Raw genomic sequence first — 21,594 nt, 5'->3', positions numbered from 1 at the left:
CGAGTCCCCGGATTTGTGCATCACACGTGCAGTTTTTCGATCAACATTTCAGGCCTTTTCAGCCTCTCGTCCGGGCTGTAGGGGTAACGTTAGCAGTTTGCAGGCAGTTTGACGTGGTTTTGACTTTGGAATAATGGCTGCTGCAAGATGGGTGTTTACAAACACACCGATGCACAGGGTGGGCCTGCCGAAGGAAAGCTGGCACACTCTGCATGCRCAAGGGAAGCGTTTTGGGCAGCAATCCAAAGAGAAGTGGCTCACGCGGCCACGCTYACCTGAAAGGACTGATAAGACTTCCTAATCTAACTACTACCCACCCAGAGCAGCTGAGCTCTGCCCGTTCCCCAGCACTGCGGTACCAGAGGAGCTATTGTACAGCTCCTGAGAATGCCCCACACCCTGGTCATATGCAGAGCTTTAGACAGAGTAACCACAGTCCTTCTCTGCACCAGTTACAGAGGCAGGGCTGCCAACCTCGTTGATTCCCCTCTAATTCTGCTTCTCGGGTGGCTGTAAAGCTGACAGACTTGAAGGAGTGCACTCCAGTAATATTCATAGAGTTCAAGCAGAGRAATGTGTAAAGTGTAGTGATTTATAGAAAGCTTTGGGAGAGGGTGTGGGACCAAGATCCTCAGTACCGTGAGGATATGAATGGAGGTAAGTGCATCAGCACGTTGCCTTCACGGTGTTCCTGGTGCCCCGAGGATAGTGAAGTGTATCTGCCACTTCACCAGAGTGGGAATACTCCATGCCTCAGGGCAGGAGCGGCCGAGTCCTGTATTACAGCTGTAATACAGCTCTGAAGGCAGTGGTGCAGAGCCTGAGTGCCTGTGACACAGTCCGGGCCTAGGATTGTGTGCTGCTGAGGTGTAACTTCATCAGCGTAACGCAGACTTTGCATTGCAGAGCATCTCTCTTTCACTTTAACATTGATCAACAGCCCTGGCTTGGGCACTGCGGCTGGTTACAGCTAATGCAGGGTTGCATGTGAACTGCTGACAGCTGCCCTGCCGCTTCCCCAAGAAGGAAATGCTTAAAGATAGCAGCAAYGGTGACAAAACTCTAAGAGGCTGCCTTCAGCTGCTGGCCATGGGGTTGTGACCTTGCTGTGGTCTGGGAAGGCCAGTGGGCCAAGGGAGTGAGACCCCACTTGCTGACATGGCAGGTCACACACTGGGCTGCCAGGTAGAGCAGGCCAGGCAGCTGGGTGGCAGGGCTGGAGCACCAATCCCGTGGGATGTTTGCCATCTAGTGGCTTTGTGAGACCAGCTCTGACATGAGCCTCTCCCTCTGCCTTCTCCCAGTTCTGCAGTCTTGGTGTAAAATCCTTGTCTTTTCCCAAGACCCAGAAGGAAGGTGARGCAGGGTCAGGAAAGAGAGAAAGCTACATTGCTTGGGAACAGTGAGTCAGTTCTAACCTTGCTCTGTTCCATCTGGGCCAGCTTCCAGAAAAATCAGGAATTGAAATAAAACTGAGCAAATCTGCAAATAGGAAGCAAGTGTTTTCTCCAAAACACCGCAGCACAAGGCTCACTTTTTTGCTCAGGGAAGGAGTTCAAAACATTTTATAGTGCTTCATTGTGAGAAACCTGGGAAAAGTCCTTAAGCCAGGAGGAGAATCCATTTTCCAGGAAGCCTTCAACTTTCATAGTGTCTTTAAAGCCAGAGCCTGTAAACAAACTGCCACGGAGGTTTCCCTCAAAACATCCTACCTACCGCCATCTCAACTGAAATCAGAGGCTACTGCCCGTGAGCTGCAGGAGCCTGGATAAGGAACCAAGCATATGTGAGAGTGTTGTGCRCCAAGTTTGATCTCCACAAGTTACAGCAAGGAGATACCAAGACCACAGTGGAGTTCTGTATGTTTCAAACTGGTTACATTAAGAGCAAGGTGGGAAATGTTAGTTGTCAGAGCTGTATCCACGAATGCTGTTTAAGAGGGAGCATGGTAGATATGTGTTTTGCATGTCTACAAGATCAGGTAACATGATAAAACATACATAAGCTGGCTTTTCTCAGGGCATGGCACAGAGGATGGCCATGGGTCTAGTGAGGGCAAGGAATGGAAGGAATTCCGATGTTTTTATTTCAGGGCACTGTTAGTGTAAACAGAACAGCACTACAGGTACAGCTCCTGTAAGCCTTTGCCTCTACCCTCCGATCTTTGCTGAAGGCAATCTTTATGGAGTAGGGGTGAAACTACATCCTTGCATTGGACCCAGATGCTACCACTTGTTTTTATTTCCTCCTTCTCCTTCCACTACAGCCAAAGCGCAGATACTGATTGGCGTCTTCCCTTCAGAGCACACTGGTACCAGGAGAAAGGAACGGTCATCTTAGTTTGCATTTTCTCCCTTGCAAGCCTTACATATGGCAGCCTTTGTGAACTGCTGCTAATTGGCCTAGCAGGGTAATCAGCAAAATAAAATAAAGCAGCAGGCTGTTGGAGTGATAGGGCTATTGTCTTCCTCAGAGTATGTTTCAGACCCTTTATAGTATATATTTGTGAATGCAGCAGTAACTCAGAGGTTATGACAGAGAAGAAACAGTTCCTTCATCCAGAACACAGTGCAAAGGTAGGAGGTAAAAGAAAGCAGAGGTTTCTTTCTGAGCCTATCTTGGCCCCAAGTTATAGCAGGCAGCAGTTTTCTGTCAGTGGGAAGCAAAGATGCCGTGGAATCCGTAAGGTATTTGCACTGGGACTTCTGCTCGCCCCAATTCTCTAAAGGTCTCTGCATCCAAGACAAGCAGGAAAGTGCTTCGGTTCTGCAGGATGAAAAGACAGCCAGAATGAATGGCGAGGCTGAACTTCATTCCAATGTCCAACCTACTACATTTGCCCCACACAAGGGAGCCCAACTGTACAACCAGTCCGTAACACCTACAGCCAGACCTTACAGACCAAGACATCTGCATGACAGTTGCCAAGGAACACACCTTGGGAAGCATGATGCTAGAATGCTAGATGCCAGGGAGCTTCAAATCCAGTTTTGTGGCTTAGCAAACATAGCTAGTACTATGCGGCTTTGATGAACTAGTAGGAATATGTTACCTCAGCTGGGGAGACCACAACAGACAAGATGACCCCGCTGTCTTCTGCCATGGCATTAGGCATTGGCACAAACACAGGCTCTGATGGGTAGGATCCATCCTCCTGCCAGATCTAGCAAGCATAATAACACGTGGAGATGTTCATATTTGGCTATTACAGTTAGCAGAGTTCCAAATTAGAGTCCTCCCTGCAAAGCTACCCTGGCACGCAGGGAAGCTGTGTCCCCAAGAAACCTATAGTTGACCTGATTAGTTATTAGTTTGATTTCAGTAATGTGTCAATGCGAGTGTTGTGACACCATGCCATTGTGCTGGGCGCTGTGCAAACAGGCAGTGAAAGGGCTCCTGCTGCAAATTTCATCCAACAGTTCGTGCCAGCACAAGCTCAGAGAAAGAAAAAAAAGGGGGGGAAAAAATCATCTCGGATGGCACAGCTTTACACCATGCTATGGTAGACCAAGCTGTGCCCAGGCAGTGTGGAGGAAGAGGTGCCATGCCAACAAAGGAGAGATCTATGGCCATCACCACCTGAGGGCATTGCTGCTGCTCTTTCTGCAGAAGCTGTGGCACCAACAACTGTGATGGAGGACAGTCTTGCAACAAAATGAGTATCCACTATCAGAATTCTTAAAACAAGGGTGTCTCTTTCTGATGATTCCTCTGGGAAAGTCTCTGTGTAGTAAGCACTTAAAGATTCTCCCCATTTAAGGGAGGTATGACATAAATCCCAGCTCGTGTTTGTAGATGGGAACATTCTGGGCCTTGTTTCTTGCCAGAGTCATAAATACCCTAGCAACTCATCTCCAGCTGCCTGTGCTGACTAGGTCTTTTCTGTGCTATCATAAGAGATGACTCTTCTTTGGCCTGGAAAATAAATATGTACACACACATATTATCCATATCCTTTCCATTCCCTCATCTATTCCGGAATTTGGAGTGATGTACTTTCCCGGTTAGTGAGTGTGCCGCATTGACAGGGCACTAGGTGACAGATGAAGCTAGGGATCTAATCTTAGACCCATTTGAAAGAACCCCCTGAAAGAGCAAAATGCCTAGCAGATGACAGGTCTTAAAGGCCAGTTCAGTGGAATAACTTCCAATACTCAAAAAAGGTAGTCCCACTTCATCTCACCTTGAATGTCTTAGTCTCCACATCAACCTTCATCAAGGAATCTCCAACCAAATGCCGAAAGCCACACCCATAGAAGAAACGGTATTTCCTACCGTTGTACTGAGTGTAGTTAATCTGGGGGAACTCCAAGCCCCCAACATTTTCAAAGCCCTCCGGGTGGAGATTTTCAGGTGTGCACCAGACCTAGAGGAAGAATGCAGTACAGGAGAGTCAGTTTAGCTTTGACTGGACAGAGGAGCTGACCAGTCTCATGAACCCACTACACAGCCATTGTGGAGACGAGAGGTTTGAGGCTGAGCCTGACTATGCGCTGAGGCAGCTGAAAGGAACAGTTCTGTCTCCCTTGCTGTTTCACCCTGAAAACTGACTCATCACAGGCTTCTGGAAACTTAAGGGCTCAGTCTAATAGGAAAAGCTGAAACACAAGCAAAGCCATTTATCAGCAACTGATGTACAAAGTACACACTGACATTACTCCACCGATAATGGCTAGAACCTGTGTGGAACAGCACATGTTCTACACCATCCACAGCCGCACTGTAGGACTGTTCTGAGCCATAAGCAAAGAAGAGTTCTATACCCAGAGGAAAGCACGGGAGAKTTGGTGAAAGAGGAAGCTGAAGTCTAGCCAATTATTGCAAAGTTTAATAACCCACTTGGGCATTTTTGGTAATTCAGTCAGTCCTTGCTCTCTCATCTAAGGGAAGATGGTGTGCTTGTACTAAGTCACTAATTCCCGGCTAAGCAATGAGCAAGCCTTGCTTACTTGGTGGACAAGGTCTGAAGAAATAATAGCACAGGATTGCTGCTACAGGCAATCTCACCACAGCCATAAACGCAGTTATGTAAGGCTTTAACATACACACCTTACCATCTTCATCTTTCACAGCTCTTGCTGATGTGTAAGACAGAGGGTTCAGATTCTTCCCCACAGGTGTGTCCGAATTCACATTCAGTGGGAGAACAAAGCGGCGAGGGAAAGCTCGGGGTACTGAGTTATAAATCTATTAGAGAGACAGAAGGTTATGGGCATGGAGAGAGAAGGGAGTGGCTTCTCTGACTAAGTGCCCTTTTGGGGACAATCTTGAAGTTTCAGACCTTCCTCCCACTTCTTTTTCTTTTTTTCTTTCTATTACATGTTTTACCAAGTTCTTCAAAAGGCTGTCAATAAATGGGTCAGCATTACTTTCACAGTTGTCATTGCTGTTGTGTCTGGAAATCACTCAATAGTCCTCCAAATCCAACATTTTATTTAGTTAGGACATACTTAATGAGCCTTTTTATGGCCTGTCCACATATGCCCCACTGGCTGGCTGACTTAAGCCCTTCTTGCGCAACCAAGAGTGTGAGCTAATAGGGAGATGACAGAAAATGGGACCTCACTAACACTGACCAAGCCGAGAGGATACCCCTGGTGGAAACCCATCTCTTAGAGCCCCATTGCTGATCAGTGGCAGTCTCACTTTGGAAGTCTGAGGTTGAGCAAAGCACATTACTTAAAAAATCCCACCATCACCACTAAAGCTGTATTGAAACCTAGTTTAGAAGAAACTTTAATGCTTCCAAAGATTGAAACGTCTAAATAAAATAGGTGGCAGGGACTCTGTTCTGCTGCTTTTCAGTTACTTCAACCTGTGACTCATCAGTTCAACATGAAACTTTATTTCAAACTTACGTGTTAATCTTGAAACCCTATTTTTAAAGCTTTTGTGTTTTATGTAGCCACAATAAACTGCTTGAGGAACTCTGCCAAATAAAACATTATTTAGTCAGTAAGCAAAAGGATTAAGAATGAATGGGGAAAAATAGACAAATCAGGTTCAGGCATGCCTTAGCTTTCTGGTGCAGGGTAAATTTGAGATTCTGCTCCAAAATGACTTGTGCTCATATGCGTACGCACGGTTTAATGATTAGGCTACTTCTCAGTTTAATAACGTGTGTGTGGGAAGCACACACCTAATGTTGACATAAACGTGCCTTCATGCAGATCAAATACTGCTCTTTCATGCTCAAAGCAGGCTGGACAAAAGCCAGATACATTTTGCAAAGCAAACTGCCTTATTAACATTATGTTTTACTAGAATTAATATTCACCATCTCTTTGGGGGCAGGGGGAAATCCTTGCAGGGACATAGCTATACACCTTTCAGATCAGAAGAGATTTGCTTTTAGACAGTTCCAAATATAGACAGAGGAAGTTCAGATCTGCCTGAACATGTTGTAGCAATGCCTTCCCTTCACCCACCATATGGTGGGTTTCCAATAAACACGTACACATACTAGAAGAAACTGAAGACACCCCCATTTTTTCCATACATTATTTATGTAATATATCTCTTAAGGTTTTAAATAGCACTTGTGACAGAGTGGGACACACCAAGTCATTTATGAGTACCTCCTGACGTGAGATGAATGAGAGGAACAATGTAGGGGTTTCTGGAATTTGTGTCTTTGTGGTTTACATAGTACAAGCTGGTTTTATGAAGTAATACCTTTAAATAGCAAAATTTCTTTTGCCCTGTAAAAGTCATGCAAAAACTTTTTTTCCATACTTTCTTGGGGGAACAAAATACTTCCTTTTGTTTCATGGGGATATGGAAAATGARTATCATTAAAAATGAGACTTTAAAACAGAAGCATATTCTGACTGCCTGATAGATATCTGTGCAACAAACCAGTTTTTAAAAGTTCCAAGGAAATTCTCCATAGCGATCATCTGCTAAGAGATGTAAAAGGAGAGAAAAATATCAACATATCTATAGATCACAATTTCAGTTTTTCACATAGTCATACTTCCTTTTGCCAGGCCACATCCCCTACCTTTTGGTCCCCTGTAGCATTATCTATTATACTGACCTGAGCCTTGCTTCAGATAAGTAGTGATGTGGAGCCCCATCAGACTCTAAACAACACAGACACCACAGATCTCACCTGATCTAGGCCTTCCCCAGTCCTCCGCAGATTCTGAAGTTTGTAAGTAGCCAGTGCTGTCCCACTATCCTGGCAGCACAAGTCAAGAACCACACAGCCATGATCTTCAAAGGCATTGATTTGATGGAAAGTAACAAAGGGCTTGCTATACCACTGCCCCGGCAGCACCTACAGTGACATAAGAGGGAGGGTGACTTGCCCTTTGAAAAAGATCCTAYGCTCACCTCAAAAGAGTCTTCTCATCTGTATTTCATTCCCCCAMTCCTTAGCATTTGTCCTCCACCCTTGAGTCCCTTCAGAAAGACTGCTTTAAGCCAGTAAATAGGCAGAACCACATAAAGACAAGCCAAAATATAAAAAAGCCCAAAATAGACTCCATTTAATCATGACTCAGTCCCTAGAACATCACTCCCGGGCTACGATGGTCCTTTTTATTTTCAGTAGCCCTTGGGAACTACAGTTCAGTCTCTGTGTTGCAGTCCCAGGAACCTCAAACTGCTTACTGCTATCTGTTCTCCCAGGGCTGGCAAAGAGATTAAACACCGATCCCTGTAAAGYCTATATTGCAGTGCAGCTGCTGCACTGATTCATACAGCCATCTGTGGCTGCTACCCAGCACTCTTGGGATCTAAAATTCCAGTTACAGTTGTACAGTTGCTGGAAAGGCCAAGATCCACCTACCTCTCCGGTGTTTTTATTCACAATATGGAAGTAGGTGTTGTACTGAGGCTCCCAGCTTATCCCTTCAGAAATGGGCTTCCCACGGAGTTTGGAAGTGATAATCTGCAGCAGATTCAACTTAATGGGTTGCTCGACAAAGATGATGTAGTTTTTGCTCATTCCTGAAAAGGCAGGGAAGGAGGTATCAGAGTATTAGGCAAATGCAACAGTGAAAAAGCCTAAGGAGAGAGGGTTGTGAACAACCCTTTCTGCCTCAAAGTAGGCTAAATCCACAGAATATGAGGCAGGAAATGTTCTTACCAAAGCTGTGATAATAGGAGGGTTTAATCTTATCCATTGGAGCAATGGAGCACAGCACTTTTGCTCCCTCTAACATATCACTGCAGTTTGACTTTTGTGGAGGGATCTGAATGATATTATATCTAGACCCTGGAAAGAAGAAAATGTGTTCRTTACTACTGAGTTGTGAGGCTGTCAACATTCACGTCACTAAAGTCAGGCTCTGTTTTTTTCTGTTTCCCTAGCAGATTAGGAACCACAGTCATGACTAAACCGAGCAAAAAGCAAAAAGCTGGTTATCAAGTCATTAAACCAATCCACGGAGGATGACCTAGCAAAAAAAAGACATGAAAGGAAGTAGACAGATATTCTGAGTCTGGTAGACTGCCATCTAATTTTATTGTCTGCAGTGCATTCTTTATATAAATTTAGAGTATCCTATAACAACAGGACTAGGAAGAAAACCAAATTCATAACTTGTGTATCAAAAGAAATGAGAAGAATGCGGTGAAGATTGATACTCTTCTATTAAACCTGAGCATATAGGCAGGGATGAATGGCATGTTTGAAYAATAGTCTATACTTTAGTCTCTCCAGCTGAAAATAGCATGTGCTGTAAAGCTGAATTTTGCTAAACCTGAAAGGAAATGAAAACAGCAAGAATGAGAAAGGATCAAAACTGGGCAACGGTTCAGTGAATTAGAATCAGCTGGAAGTACAATAACAAAGGGAAATGGCTGTTTACACAGGCCTCCAGCACCCAAAAGAGAGGTAACAGGCAGTAAACAGTAGTTCTCAGCAACTGTGTAGAAATAACTAGGTCTGAGCTAGAAGTAATCTGCACGGTTTGGGGAAGAAGAAAGATATCCCAGAAAATTCAACTTTACTGTAAGGTAGCTGGTTTACTGTAGTAACTGCCACTTTTCTCTTATATAAGCCCTAATGGTTCTATTAAGAAGACAATTAATATTAATGAAAAACTTGTGGCTGATGTCAGAATTCTTTGGGTTAGGCTTCAGTGCTGGATAGGGCATCTTTAGAAATCATCCTCTTCTCAGTTAAAGCATGGGAGGGAATGGGAGGGAACCCACTRATTGTTCATAGGCCAAATTACTCAGAGTGAAGTCTGAGATATGAGATAACCCAGATACAGAGGAAGTCAGAAGCACCTGAACTAACTGCTGAGAGAAGCTATTTTTATGGGGCAGACTGATACCCTGACATAAGAAATAACTTGTTTTGTTATCATATAGACTTARAGAAACAGCAATTTCAAGGTCTCTTGAGACACCTTGAAGCAGCATGAAGTAGTCTGTCCAGTCTGCCCGCAGGCCAGGCCTAGCTACGTCCAGTCTTACCATGTTTCCCGTAGGAATTGCCCATGTTGTATGCTGTCCCATCAGACTCATAATGAGGATGAGCAGTGGCCCCATTCACCGCAACAAATTTGCTCCAGTCTACCTGCAAATTACAAAGATTTTCCAGTCAGTACAGAAGTTCTCTGCTCCTCTCTAGCCTAAAGCCATGATCTTTCTAACTGTTGGACACTTGAAGGCCTGAGGAGGAATAGCCTAATTATTATGGCTGTAATATGAGATCTAGATTTAAATCTTTGTTTTGCCTGAAGTGCCCTGAATAGTAACTGTGCATCTCTCTGCATCTGTCATGCCAGTAAAATAGGACTAAAAGCACCAACGCTTCTCTGGGAGACATGAACGTGACCAAGGGCAGGGAGTGCTGACGTTGTGGAAATGTTGTCCATAGGAGCCATTCAGCTAGAAGCCCATTTGGTAGGCACAGACAGATGAAAAAAGAGACAGTCACTGGCTCCTCCCCCCAAAAAAAAAAAAAAAAAAAAAAAAAAAAAAACACGTGCCCCCCCCCCCAAAAAAAAAAAAAAAAAAAAAAAAAAAAAAGTTTTTTGGGTGCAGATATAGCTAATTGACAGTCTGTGCTCACTCTCCTCACAAATTTCCAGTCTTCACTGTCTACATCTAGAAGCAACAGTTAGCACAAAGGTCCAACTGCAAGTACCATTAACATGTACTTCCAAGTCTTGAATTGGGTTGTGATTGAAGTTCAAACAGTGGAAGGGATTTGTTGTGAAGAAATTCTGAAGAAAAAAGTTGGAGGAAGATCAATCCACACATTGAAACATTAAAACATGGAAAATATGCTTCTCTTTCCAAGAGTTTCAAAAAATATGGCTTTTGAGCATCCAACTTGAGACCTTTTAGAAGGCTGTGCTTTTCAAAGAATGCCAAGCCACCCTAAGCTCAGAAAACCATGTCCTTCTAAGGCATCCCAAGTTGGACAGTTTAAATGTGAAATCATCCCTCCTATTTCTTCATTTAGTCAAAAAATTATGGTCAAAATCTAAAAAGCAGCTTAAGGTGATAAATTTTTAATGACCAGATGGCTCAGCAAAGCTGAATTTTGAAACTAAAAATGCCCACGCATCATTTCATTGCTGAATTTACAAAGCATCGCTGAGTTTACAAAGCAAACAAAGTAGCAAATCAAATTCTTCATTTCAATATGCAAGTAGTATGCTATGTCTCAAACAGAGTTTCATAATGACTCACAAGTGATCCTGTAGAAAGGTGGAGACTGCTAGAATACCTCCCTCGAGATCCGAGGGGACAGCGAGCTTGCTGCTTTGTGGTTTTAAACAGTCCATCATGAAATACAGGGATGGCAGTTTTTCACTAAGTCAGGAATGCCAGAATCCTTCTGTAGCTCTTCTCACTGTGGTTCTACCCAGCAAATACATAAATCCCTTCCAAGGGTGTACTTGTAGGGGTAGTGGTAAGGAAGAATAGCTTGTGTTGCCATTTCACAAGCCATACTCTGCCCCCAAATGCAGCTTGCCTTGCATGAGGCTATGCACAGAGCATCTGGGAAGACTACAGCTCCGACCCTCCATTCATCTGCTAGCAGGAGAACGGGGCAAAAGAAAGTGGCAGCCTGAGTTGCACGCTGACTTCACTACCCATCTGCAACAAAAAACTTTTAGACAAGACTTTGAAGAACGGCCGATCTGGAGTGTTTAGAGCTGGAAATGTATGACGGAAATGAAACAAGCAGATAGGAAGAAAGAGACAGGGCAGGAATATAGATCTAAAAGTCGGTGATATTAGTAACTTCTTCCTGTATGCACATACTCTTCACACTCGGGCAACTGCAGGCAAGTCCAGACAAGTAGCAAGTTCATTGGAAGAATGCCAGCTTTACCGAAAACCGGTACATCTGTTTCTCTCCTTGTCCGCTACAAGGGGCAGAGACTGCATCTTCATTCACGAGAGCTGCCTTTTTGCAAGGTAGATTTATCAGGGACTCAAGCACACCATGAAGAGCTGCACTCAGAGCTGCACTGATCATTCGTTCCAGAACCCGTCCCCCCCCCACAAGTTGCTGAGACCCTCTTAGCAACAACAGGGAGTTATTCTCCTGTACCACAAGCTAACCCCATTATGCCACCTGCCCCCACCTTCTCCTTCGTTTCAAGTGTCTCTGGGTCCACTCTGTGCATGAAGATATTCTCACTGCTGACATAGTAGTCTCCTTTATACATAACGTAGTTCACACTGGCATTGTCACTTGGCTCTGAAACAAAATACGAGAGTCAMACACAGCTTTGTTTAAGCTCGGGTCACATTACAGCAAGTTAGGCATGTTTAAACAAATAAACCCATTTGCAATGACAGTAATCCCTCTGTGATTGATTAGAAATATCTCACTAATCTACAAAGACACTCAGGAAACTGTCTGCACAGGTGAGTCAAGGATAAAAGCAAAAGAACTTGTTCTTGCTGCACATCTTCTATGATCTTTCTCAGCTCAGTGCTCGGTACCTGTTYGTGGCATATGGTTCCTTGGTACTAAATGATTGTAACAGCTGGAACCTTGAACTAAGGGAAATAATTGCTGGATAAAGTTAAAGTATCTTTCACCAAAAGGCCATGCAAAGCTGCCAGCACACAACAGCAAGAACAAAAGAGCAAGGGCTCTGAGGTAGTTGATGAGGTAGGTCACTAATAACATTGCCCTGTGGTAGGGCAAAAAAAATTAAGGAAGATACAAGCACTGATTAAACAACACAAAAGTGCAAAGCTACAACCTGCAAGTTTTCTGAATTGACCTCTTAACTGTACTTCTACAGTGATGGAAGGCTTTTCTACCCCAGAGAGGTGATCTCTCTGTAACTGGTTRCACCAAATTGTTGAAGCATGAATAGGCTAGACTCAGCTGCAGTTTGAAGTCATTGATTGTTCCAGATCGCTTCAGTTGCGGTGTTTCCTGGGTACCGAACCTCAGCTGTGCTCCCAGAAGCAAGGTATCCTCAAAGGCTATCCGAGGCCTGGACTGTCAGAACTGCCAGTTAGGTCAAAAACCAACATTCACCAGTGATCCACACTACAAGCCTTTAGGATGAGATTCTAGCACTGCTTCTTACCAGATCTGGCAACTTTCTGCAACCCATAGCTTGAGCTCAAACAATGACTGAGCTGTTCATTTTTAAGCATTCTAGACAGACATACAYGGTCCTACATTTTAGGTCTGTTTTGGTTTTAATGGAAGGTACTTTGGTTGAAATTAAGCCCATTTCTTACCTGATGTGCACAGTATCCTGCAGATAATGGTATTTCCTCTCCTGTGCAATACCCTCTCTCTCACCCTAYTCATACCACCTTCTGCACCTTAGTACAGGAAGACAAGGATTAGCCCATTTACCCTACAAGCTTAGCAAGGCAAGGTGTTTTAAGGGTAAGGCTGTATCTCAGGGAGAACAACAGTGTAATGCTCATTACCAGGACTGTACAAGGTGTTCTCTGGGGAAAGATTTCTGTTGGTAGTTTATAACCAACTGTGGAATCAGGTGAGCTGAATGAGGCTGCAAAACAAACTTTTCCATCAGAGTTTTAAAAGGGATAAGTGTTAAGTGGATCTGGACATCAAGGACTCCAAAGCTTCTTCTGGCACTGAGAGTACCTAGCAGTCTGCAAATTATCCCCACACACGGATTTTTTCCGAGGCAGAAACCATATGTCTGATTTGGAATGAAAACATTAAGTGGTACTAACTCCTTAAGCTCAATGTGCCTCTCCTTGCTGAATTGGACACAAATTTGAAGGTGTTTTTGTTGTTCCAAGGAAGGAACATGTTCTAAGGAAGAACATGAGCTCAGAGTAGGCCTGCAAGACTTCCCCACAGCTCCCCTCAGGCCCACAAGTTCCCCCCAAAAATTAGAAAACATTTCTTATTTCTTAGAAATCCTCTTACGTGGTATCTCGAAGCGTGACATGAAGCGCCCGAAGACACTCTTGCATGGATCTGGCATTGCCAGTGTCCCAAATTCTGAGGCCACGATGCGGTTGTTGTGGCTGTTGGTCAAGTAGGAATTGCTCTGCAGAAACTTGCTCCGGTATGTCACTGTGCCATTCTCCAACTGGAACTGATGCAACAGGGCCATGCCATCAAACCAGTGATTAAATCTTCAAGTAGAGAAAAATGAAAGAACAAGAGCTGGGCACAACACTGCTCCCTTTAGCCCTGGGGTTTGTTGTTGTTTGTGACAAGCTAACTTGCAGGTCCCCAGAACACTAACATATGTAGCCTTGTAATGAGTCTGAGAAAGTGTGTGAATTGAGTGAAATAAGTCAAGTGCCTCTCCATTTGCAAGCCTGGGGCCTGAGATTACACACTGACTTTCAGTGAGAACTGGGCTCCCTGTATTATTTTGAAAGTGGAACTTAAGGACTTCTGAAAATGCTATGCGTGAACTTTGGAAGACAGTAACCTACACTGTTGAACTAATCATTCTACAGATTTCTTCACAAGGGATAGAAATTGTGCTTTATTGCCTGAAAAGAATAGATGTTATTACTAAAAGCAACTGCACAAGACAGAACCATGAGCTCTCAGCTACTTGAAGGATGCCATTCTCCCCAAAACAAGAAAAGTCTAAGACTTTAAGAAAAATCTTAAGTTCTATCYCTGGAAGTATGTTAAAATGACCACCTTTGGCCAGTTGCTGCCAACAGCTTTGTGGGAAGAGCTAGTTTTGTTGGTTTGCTAGTATGGCAGATCCCAAGCCAAAGGCAGTGGCTGCCTTCTTAAAATATGAATTACATTATTTTAAAAATAAGATGGATTTGATTTAAAGTTGATTTTGCTTTAAAAACAACTTTAATTTTAGAATCAACTTCACAAATCTTGCCCTGCATTTCAGAGCGTTTGTGGAATGGGTTTTCACTGAAGACACAGGACTCAGCATCTCTACGTTCTAATCCCTCRCTGTATGATTCAAAGAAGGTTACAGCCTCTCTGTGACTCATATTCTCCAACCTTCACAGTTAACCACACTGCTGTTTTCAGAGAGCCCACTGGGAGTTTCTAGATGAGGTAGCAGCTGTTCTTAAAAGAATGATAACATAAGTATTTCCTCCTCACCTGATTTAAAAAAGAAGCTACAAGATGCTCCAAACAGCAGTGGGCCATTTTGGGGGATCCCCTTTAGATTTAGCCAGTGCTCATGCCAAAATCATCTGACAAACTCACCAAACMTGGACTTACTTCTCCTCACCAAACTCAAACTTCCCAGGCCCATTCCTCAGAAGATTGCCTTTAATCCATTTCGGAATATGTCCTTTGATTTTTGTTGCGATGGGCTGAGGAGTCTCTTCTACTGTCTCCATTAAGGGTGAGATGCATTGCAAACCTCTGTGGCTGTGGAAGGTGATTTGCTCCTTTGCTGGTCTGGATAGGAAATTTTTTAGATCTGCAGAGAAAGTAATGAGAGCAAAAATCAGATAAATAAAATGTCCGAGACTAGCATTCAGCATTCTGCAAACAGCCAAACTGTAGTGGATATTCACACTAAAGCTGTGTTCCCATAATACCCCTCATATTCACAGGAGCTGAAAATCCAGTGGATTTAACACTCCTGTAGGTAATCCATTAGAGACACCTGTTCTGCAGTCCAAAAGAGGTAATAAGAGGTATGATGATAGCAGAGAAAGGAATCTTTATTTTAATTAAAGGAAGCCTGCAGCTAGAATTTATTTCAGTAAGTAACTGACAGGAAGTAAGATGTGGATGTTTGTTATTCTGTAACCTTACAGGTTCTCATAATCTGTTGCAAACAGGGATGATGCACAGTAATGCTGAGGAGGAGCCCTAAAATAATTTCATAGTGACTCTTGACAAGTGGTCCTCTAAGGAAGGAGACAGAGAAGCTAATGTGAGTGTTACAGAGCAAAGCTGGCATCAGGAAGATGCAGTTAAGCACTCTGTAAAGCAGTACATGTTGCCTCTATGCCACAACATTGCCAAAAGCAAGGCAGAGCTGGGCACCCCTCAGACAGGAAAAATTACATTCTACAACACCTTCTAACTCAACCTTGGTATCACAGTTATGGATAAGTTAGAGACAGAAAAAAAATGACATGTTGGGACATTTCCCAGGACTTGTAATCCAAACAACCATTACCAAAGGAGTTTCCAGATCTAAAGCAGAGAGCAAAAAAACCCAGGAACATACCAAAAGATGTGATGCTTATACGGGATGTGCTGTTCATCTTCTTACCTTTGCTGCAGTTAAGATTTTACTTAGGTGTTTCTACTGTCCAGTCACTAGTGTTCAATCTTTAATCTTTATAGCCATCCTCATCATTGATTCTGCCATAGACACAGATTTACTCCCTTTTTTGTATTTGCAGAATAAGAAAATTGTTTTATGAAGTCTTTGATTGCAAAAGCTTATGGAGTAAAGCTTACAGAGTAAAGGAAAGATGGTGCAACATCAAAAAAGCTGCACACAGAGGACAAGGACAAGGCCCTGTCCATTGCTTTGAGACTTTGGAGCACAGCAATTAAAGACATGGTTCATTTCAACTCTATGTCATCAGAATGGATGCAAGAATTGCTACGTACAGCCTCTAGCCTTTGCTGTGCCAGTTTAAACAAAACAGCTATTTTCTCTAGCATTAACATCTGTGAATTAGGTCTATATTAGACAAATTGCTCACTGCTGCTTGTGGATGGAAGTCATCGACACAGCAACATACAATTTCACAAGAAGCAATATCCAGGTCAAATCATTGTCAGTACTGCTTTAGACACCTGTGGCTAAGACTTAATCCGAGCTGGGTTTAACCAGGGGTTTCTGGAACAATGTCAAAAAACCTGTGCTATAAGATTGMAGTACAGTAAGAACCAGCATTGTTTGTGGCTAAACCTAATGCGTGATTTTTTTTAATGCTAATCCTTTCACGGTGAAGAAATTTCATACTGCTGAGTATTCTGTTTAACGTGATTATCTACAATTCATGATCTCCCAGCTTCAGAGTTTAGGGGCAGAGAGAGATTGTGGCAYTAGGCTTCTTCAGAGCCTTATACTGTTTTTAACAAAACCATACAAAACCCTCTGCTGAGCCAAACAACCAGTTTCCCTGTCCACAGTGCAAAGTATCTTCCAGAAAAAGGTGGAAGGATTCACTAAAAAAGAAAAAACCCATYCCAGAGGAGTCCCAGTGCACATCTGCAAATCCAGGCCAGCTGTAACTTGTTACACTGCAAGTGTTACAAATTACAATAGCCACTTAAGGTCTTGGAGGAATCTGGATTGTCATGTTTTCTATCTACRCTGCATGTGGAGAGCTCTGCTTAGTTGGCAGCACTTGGAAAGCAATCAAGCGCACAGATTATTGAAAGGTGCACAGTGCAGTTCTCAAACTTGCCTCAAGCTCGCCAGTACAATCTGATTTCAGAAGCTCAAAAAGACAGTTGCTGGCTCTTCCCCTTGCAAGGAAGGGAAAAAAAAGTACAAATCAAACTAAGCTAAAATAAACTCTAAGGACAGGACAGAACATGTTTAACACATTTACCTAGTATGTACACAAACTACAGAGAAAACAACTTCAGATGGAGCCCCTTGGTCAAATGTTTGCTGCAATACCCCTGTTATGAGTGAAGTTATTGGATAAAAGCCTCAAAGAAGTATGAAGTGAAGGGAACACCGTGTGCTACCAGCACATAGTTGGTTATTGGCTCCAGTAGCTTGGCTTACAAAGCCTTGTCAACACAGGGATTGTTTCAGCAATCCGTTTAGCTGCAAAGGTGCATTTACCTGCTGGGGCTGTCACCTTCCCTCTCAACACTAGCACCTCCTCATCTACCAAAGCTCCTTGTCCCAGGTCATTGCTCCTCTACATTGCTGCATCCATATCATAAGACAGTTCAGCCCTGAACCAAACTGGAGCTGTAAGTGAAACACCAATAARCAAGAACAGCTTGGCATATAGAAAACCATTCCTAAATGAGTCCTAGTACAGACAAGACCRTACACTGAAGAAATCTCAGATTAATATTGAATGCCCTTCCATTTTTATTGATGTAGCAACTTTTTCTGGCTAGACCAGTCACTTTCACCACTACAGACACTTCTTCTAGTTTACCTTCTTTAATCCAGATGATTAAGTGAAACTACTGCACAATTTGTCTCTGAGCCTCTGAAACCACATATTYAGGTCTACAGAGAAAATTCGTTATTCTAGAACAAGAGAATATTTTAAAAATAATTATGTTGGCATACAGCATTTTTCTTAGCTAGCTTCTTTAGATGAGCCATAGGCAGAATGAGTTCTGGCCATACAGGAAGGTAAATTGCAAGATCCCTTTATTGTAGTTCTCCAGCTTGCCAATCCTCAAATCCTTCTTAGATCTCTAATATGGTAAATCAGCTAGATAAAGAATTCAGGCTGCCGGGCTAAAGCAATTAACCTGCAACTACCAACATCCTCTCCCTCTTAAAATTCAATTAAGTTCTAGTTAAATCCTGTATGAAGCACTCAATCTGATCCTGACATTAGTGCCCCATAATAGTTCCTTAGAAATAAAGAAGTAGAGGCTTTTCATATCRACTGATTTATCAACTGGCAGGTTTAGTGACTGTCAGCAGCATTTGGAGAAATGCTGCCTTAGTAGCCAAAGATAAAGCTTGTAAACATGTAAAATATGCAGAAAAAAATGAGAGGCATGTCCCTACGGAGACATTTTTACCTCCGAGTGGAAACAAGGATGGCACAACCAAGATGGCACTACAGAAAATCTTTGCCAAGAACAGTGTAACTACAAATGGGAATCTAGAGAAATACTTCACAGAAAAGCCKGAACACAGAACTGGAAAAGACATCCTGAGTCATCTACTCACCTGCTTCCTGTCCCAGAAGGCCATATATATGAACACAATCTTAAAAGTTGCTACGCTTCCTGTAACTTCTCCCTTCTTTGGATGACTGTTTCGGAAYGCATTGCTCAGATGAATAGAATAATCCTTCTAATTTGCAGAAGGAATTTGTCCACTGGAGAGTTCATCACCTCGTTCTGATGTCAGCACTGTTCTTTGGCTTGTGTAGTTCTCCCTCACTTGTGTTTACCCCATGCTGTATTTATAGTCAGCAATCATATCTCTTTCTAGGCAAGATAAGCCAAGCTTTTAGTCTCCCTTCACCTGCAATAGGCTTTCCATTCCCCTGATCACCTTAATAACCCTTGTTGAAATCTGATGAATTCATCCTTCCTAACTTGGATAGTCACAACTGTTCAAAASGTTTCAAAACATTTTCTAGAAAGAGATCAAAAGCAGGCTACATACAACAAATATAAGCTATTACCGTGTTCTTCTGTCAGGCCAGAGAAAGAGATACAATCGTATCAGTATAGCAATATAATGTAATATCTTTCCTGCTGAAAAGTATTCACAGACTGAACATCCTGACAGTAACACATTCAAAATGTAGTCAAATCATGACACCCAGACAAGCCAGAAGTTGTCAGAAACACGAAAAGCCATTCTAGGGTAGCTCTGAAAAGCCAAAGGGGAAAAAATGCTGTATAAGCAACATATGCTTTAGTGAATTAATTGTGAAGAGGTTCAGGACAAGAAACACAAGAGGAAAGGAGAAAAAATGCAAACAAACAAAAAAAACTACCTCCACTAAATTTACCTCAACACAAAAAATTGCATATTTTAATTGCGTTATGTCAGCTGCATCATTACTGAAATCACTAGTCAGGTCTAGGAACTAAATAGCTGTCAGGGATTTCCTCAGTGATCATCGTCTACAAAGCAAGACAGCATTTGAGAAACCTTAGTGTRTGTGTGTGTAAAGTCAGACAGATTCTCTGCAGAGATTTTATGCAACCTGACAKTTTTAAATGAATCATTATTTATATAATGTAGAAGTGGATGGACATGTACACACCGCTCTGAGATTTATCATCAGCAGCAGCAGCAAACAGCCTAGGCTAATAAGCACATAATGGATGAGAACARACCAGAAGGACCTAGCGCAGCTCGCTCTTCCCTGTCACCACAGGAAAGACTTGTATTCATTCCAAAGAATCAAAATGCTGCAATCCATATGCAGGACAGTATAATGCAAAATTAACACAAATGAAATATTGTTTTTTTGCTAACTCTTGAGTCACCGTAACTGCATTAAATAAATAAAATAAAATAAAATAAAATAAAATAAAATAAAATAAAATAAGTAACCATAGATAGCACAGCTGCACCATGCACTTCATTTCTCTGTTAAAAAATTAATAAATCTGTGTCAGGTCCACACGCCAAATTTACTTGTAGTTTAATACTAAAAAACTGTTATAATTATCTGTGTCGACTCAGAAACACACTAAGCCACATGTAATGCAAACACTTCCTATCTGAAGGTCTATTGGGAGCTACTGTAATAAAGGCGTATGCATCACTTTAACAGTGGAGCTCAGTCCTAAACCTCTAAATTCGCCTAACWTCCAGTTACCCAAGAAGACACCAACCTCTGCAAAAGAGAAAAGATGGACAGAGGTTTGTTTTGTTTTGTTTTTAATAATGTTGAGCTACATGTAAATTGAAACACTGACTGCTAGCTTTGAGAAACATTTTTTTCTGTGATCTTTAAGAAACAGACCTATGGTTGCTGTGTCTACACTCCAAGGTAAAAGAATTTACGCAAGCAGCCATCGAGAGCCACTGCAGTCTCAGTGGGGCTTTCTGTATTGGCTTGAGTGTAATGCCTTAAAATCAGCACAAGTTTACAGCCAGCCATCTTGGAGATCTGGCCTACAATTTCCATATTACCTAAAACCTTAAAAATAAGTTGAAGATCTCAACTTCCTTTGGCATATTAGAGCAGAGGGAGTACCAAATATAGCACTGTAGTGTCTCCTCAAATCTTTCCTAAAGATGGGAAGCTATTACTACAGAATTGCATTCTGGCATCTATTTGAACAGAGGGAGTTTAACTTTATGCTTATGCACTGTTTCCTCTCCAAGAGCCATGTGCCACAATTTCTCTGCCTGTCAATATATAGACATCCTAGCAGTAATTACTTATRTCCAGAAACAGTAGAGCAATGGACAAGGATTTTTGAAAAGCTTTTGTTCAAAAGAACCTACCCAACCTGCTTTGGGTAGGGTAGCAATGAGTCAGACATCGAATCACACATAGACTTTAAGCAGCAGTGGGTATGACAGGAAAAAAAAAACAAATCTTAACAGTGGACGGGAAAGACATAGAAGCCTTTTTTCTATATTTTTTCTAACCCGCACATTGAAACCCAAGGCACAGGGCCCACCAACATTTGTCTCCATTTGCAACTGCCATAATCTAACTCCTTGACTCAAAAGAACATCCAGGACCAGACTTAATGGCAGACTGAGTAGACAGAAATGCTCACAGCTGGGATTCTTCAGGCAGGGAGAGTGAAGCAAGAGTTCTAGCTTCCCTGAGGATCCACACAMATTCAGGTTAACCACGCAACTGAGCTGAAAATCCTCTAGTGCAAGCTAAGGGCCAATKTACAGTCCCTGAAAATTATAGGTCAGAATAACAGGGCATCAAACCATATTTCTCTCCCTTTCAGTAAGGGCTGAGCAGAAGTTGTGGTAGCTGCTTTCTGCCACGCTGACTCCAACCTGCTCCCCAAGCCTTCACCAGGGCTGGATCCCTCAGCTCACCTGCGCGTCCCACACTGACTTCTGAACAGAAGTTGTTGCACCCGCCCTGCGCCTGCCGGGAAGCCTCCGTACTTGGCTCCTTAGTCCATCTAGCTTGTTGGTTTCCCATTGTCAGTGACTCAGCGACCCGCTTCCTTGCTAACATGCAGAGGAACAGAAAAAAACATGAAAGGAATGGCAGAATATGGGCAAAAGGAATGGAGAAGAGGAGGAGAGAAAGGCATGTCAAAAGGAGACAGGGTCTGCAGCTTTTCTCTCTTATAAATGTGAGCTGTACATATTCCTGCATATGAAATATCAGTTGATTCCCCAAAGACACCTCTAGAAATATATTTTGCACTTGGGTATTTTGATGACATGAAAAAAAAGTGTAATGAATTCTTCATTAAATATTGATTTACACAATCAAGTCCTTGAAATACTTATTCTAGAAAGACACTGTGAATGACTGGTGAGCTATCAAAATTCAGCCAATGTCATAAAAAAGACATCAGAT

At 42.6% G+C, this 21,594-nt stretch overlaps 1 protein-coding gene across 1 annotated transcript; it reads right to left on the bottom strand.

Moving 5' to 3' along the window:
* Positions 1 to 2,065: 2,065 nt before the first annotated feature.
* On the bottom strand, positions 2,066 to 21,227 carry BCO2 (beta-carotene oxygenase 2). Its single transcript, XM_085316882.1, has 12 exons — positions 21,099 to 21,227; positions 14,651 to 14,855; positions 13,358 to 13,569; positions 11,565 to 11,680; positions 9,433 to 9,535; positions 8,096 to 8,224; positions 7,796 to 7,956; positions 7,115 to 7,282; positions 5,050 to 5,187; positions 4,184 to 4,366; positions 3,053 to 3,163; positions 2,066 to 2,766 (listed from the first exon to the last, which is right to left on the bottom strand). The coding sequence occupies exons 1-12, from the start codon at positions 21,205 to 21,207 to the stop codon at positions 2,653 to 2,655; spliced, it is 1,749 nt and encodes a 582-aa protein (XP_085173008.1). The 5' UTR covers positions 21,208 to 21,227; the 3' UTR covers positions 2,066 to 2,652.
* Between the last annotated feature and the right edge of the window lie 367 nt (positions 21,228 to 21,594).

Source organism: Rhea americana, unplaced genomic scaffold, assembly GCF_003343005.1.
Source record: "Rhea americana isolate MKP2758 unplaced genomic scaffold, rheAme1 scaffold_48, whole genome shotgun sequence".
Classification (NCBI taxonomy): Eukaryota; Metazoa; Chordata; class Aves; order Rheiformes; family Rheidae; genus Rhea; species Rhea americana.
This window is presented reverse-complemented; position numbering and strand designations above follow the sequence as displayed.

What these genes read in the sequence shown, in the direction of transcription:
- BCO2 (XM_085316882.1), bottom strand. Translation starts at nt 21,207, where the DNA reads ATGGGAAACCAACAAGCTAGATGGACTAAGGAGCCAAGTACGGAGGCT. An exon ending in CACTTGAAACGAAGGAGAAG is followed by an intron (nt 9,536 to 11,564) that starts GTGGGGGCAGGT and finishes TGTAATTTGCAG; the next exon opens with GTAGACTGGAGCAAATTTGT. An exon ending in CAATTCCTACGGGAAACATG is followed by an intron (nt 8,225 to 9,432) that starts GTAAGACTGGAC and finishes TCTTCTTTCCAG; the next exon opens with GGTCTAGATATAATATCATT.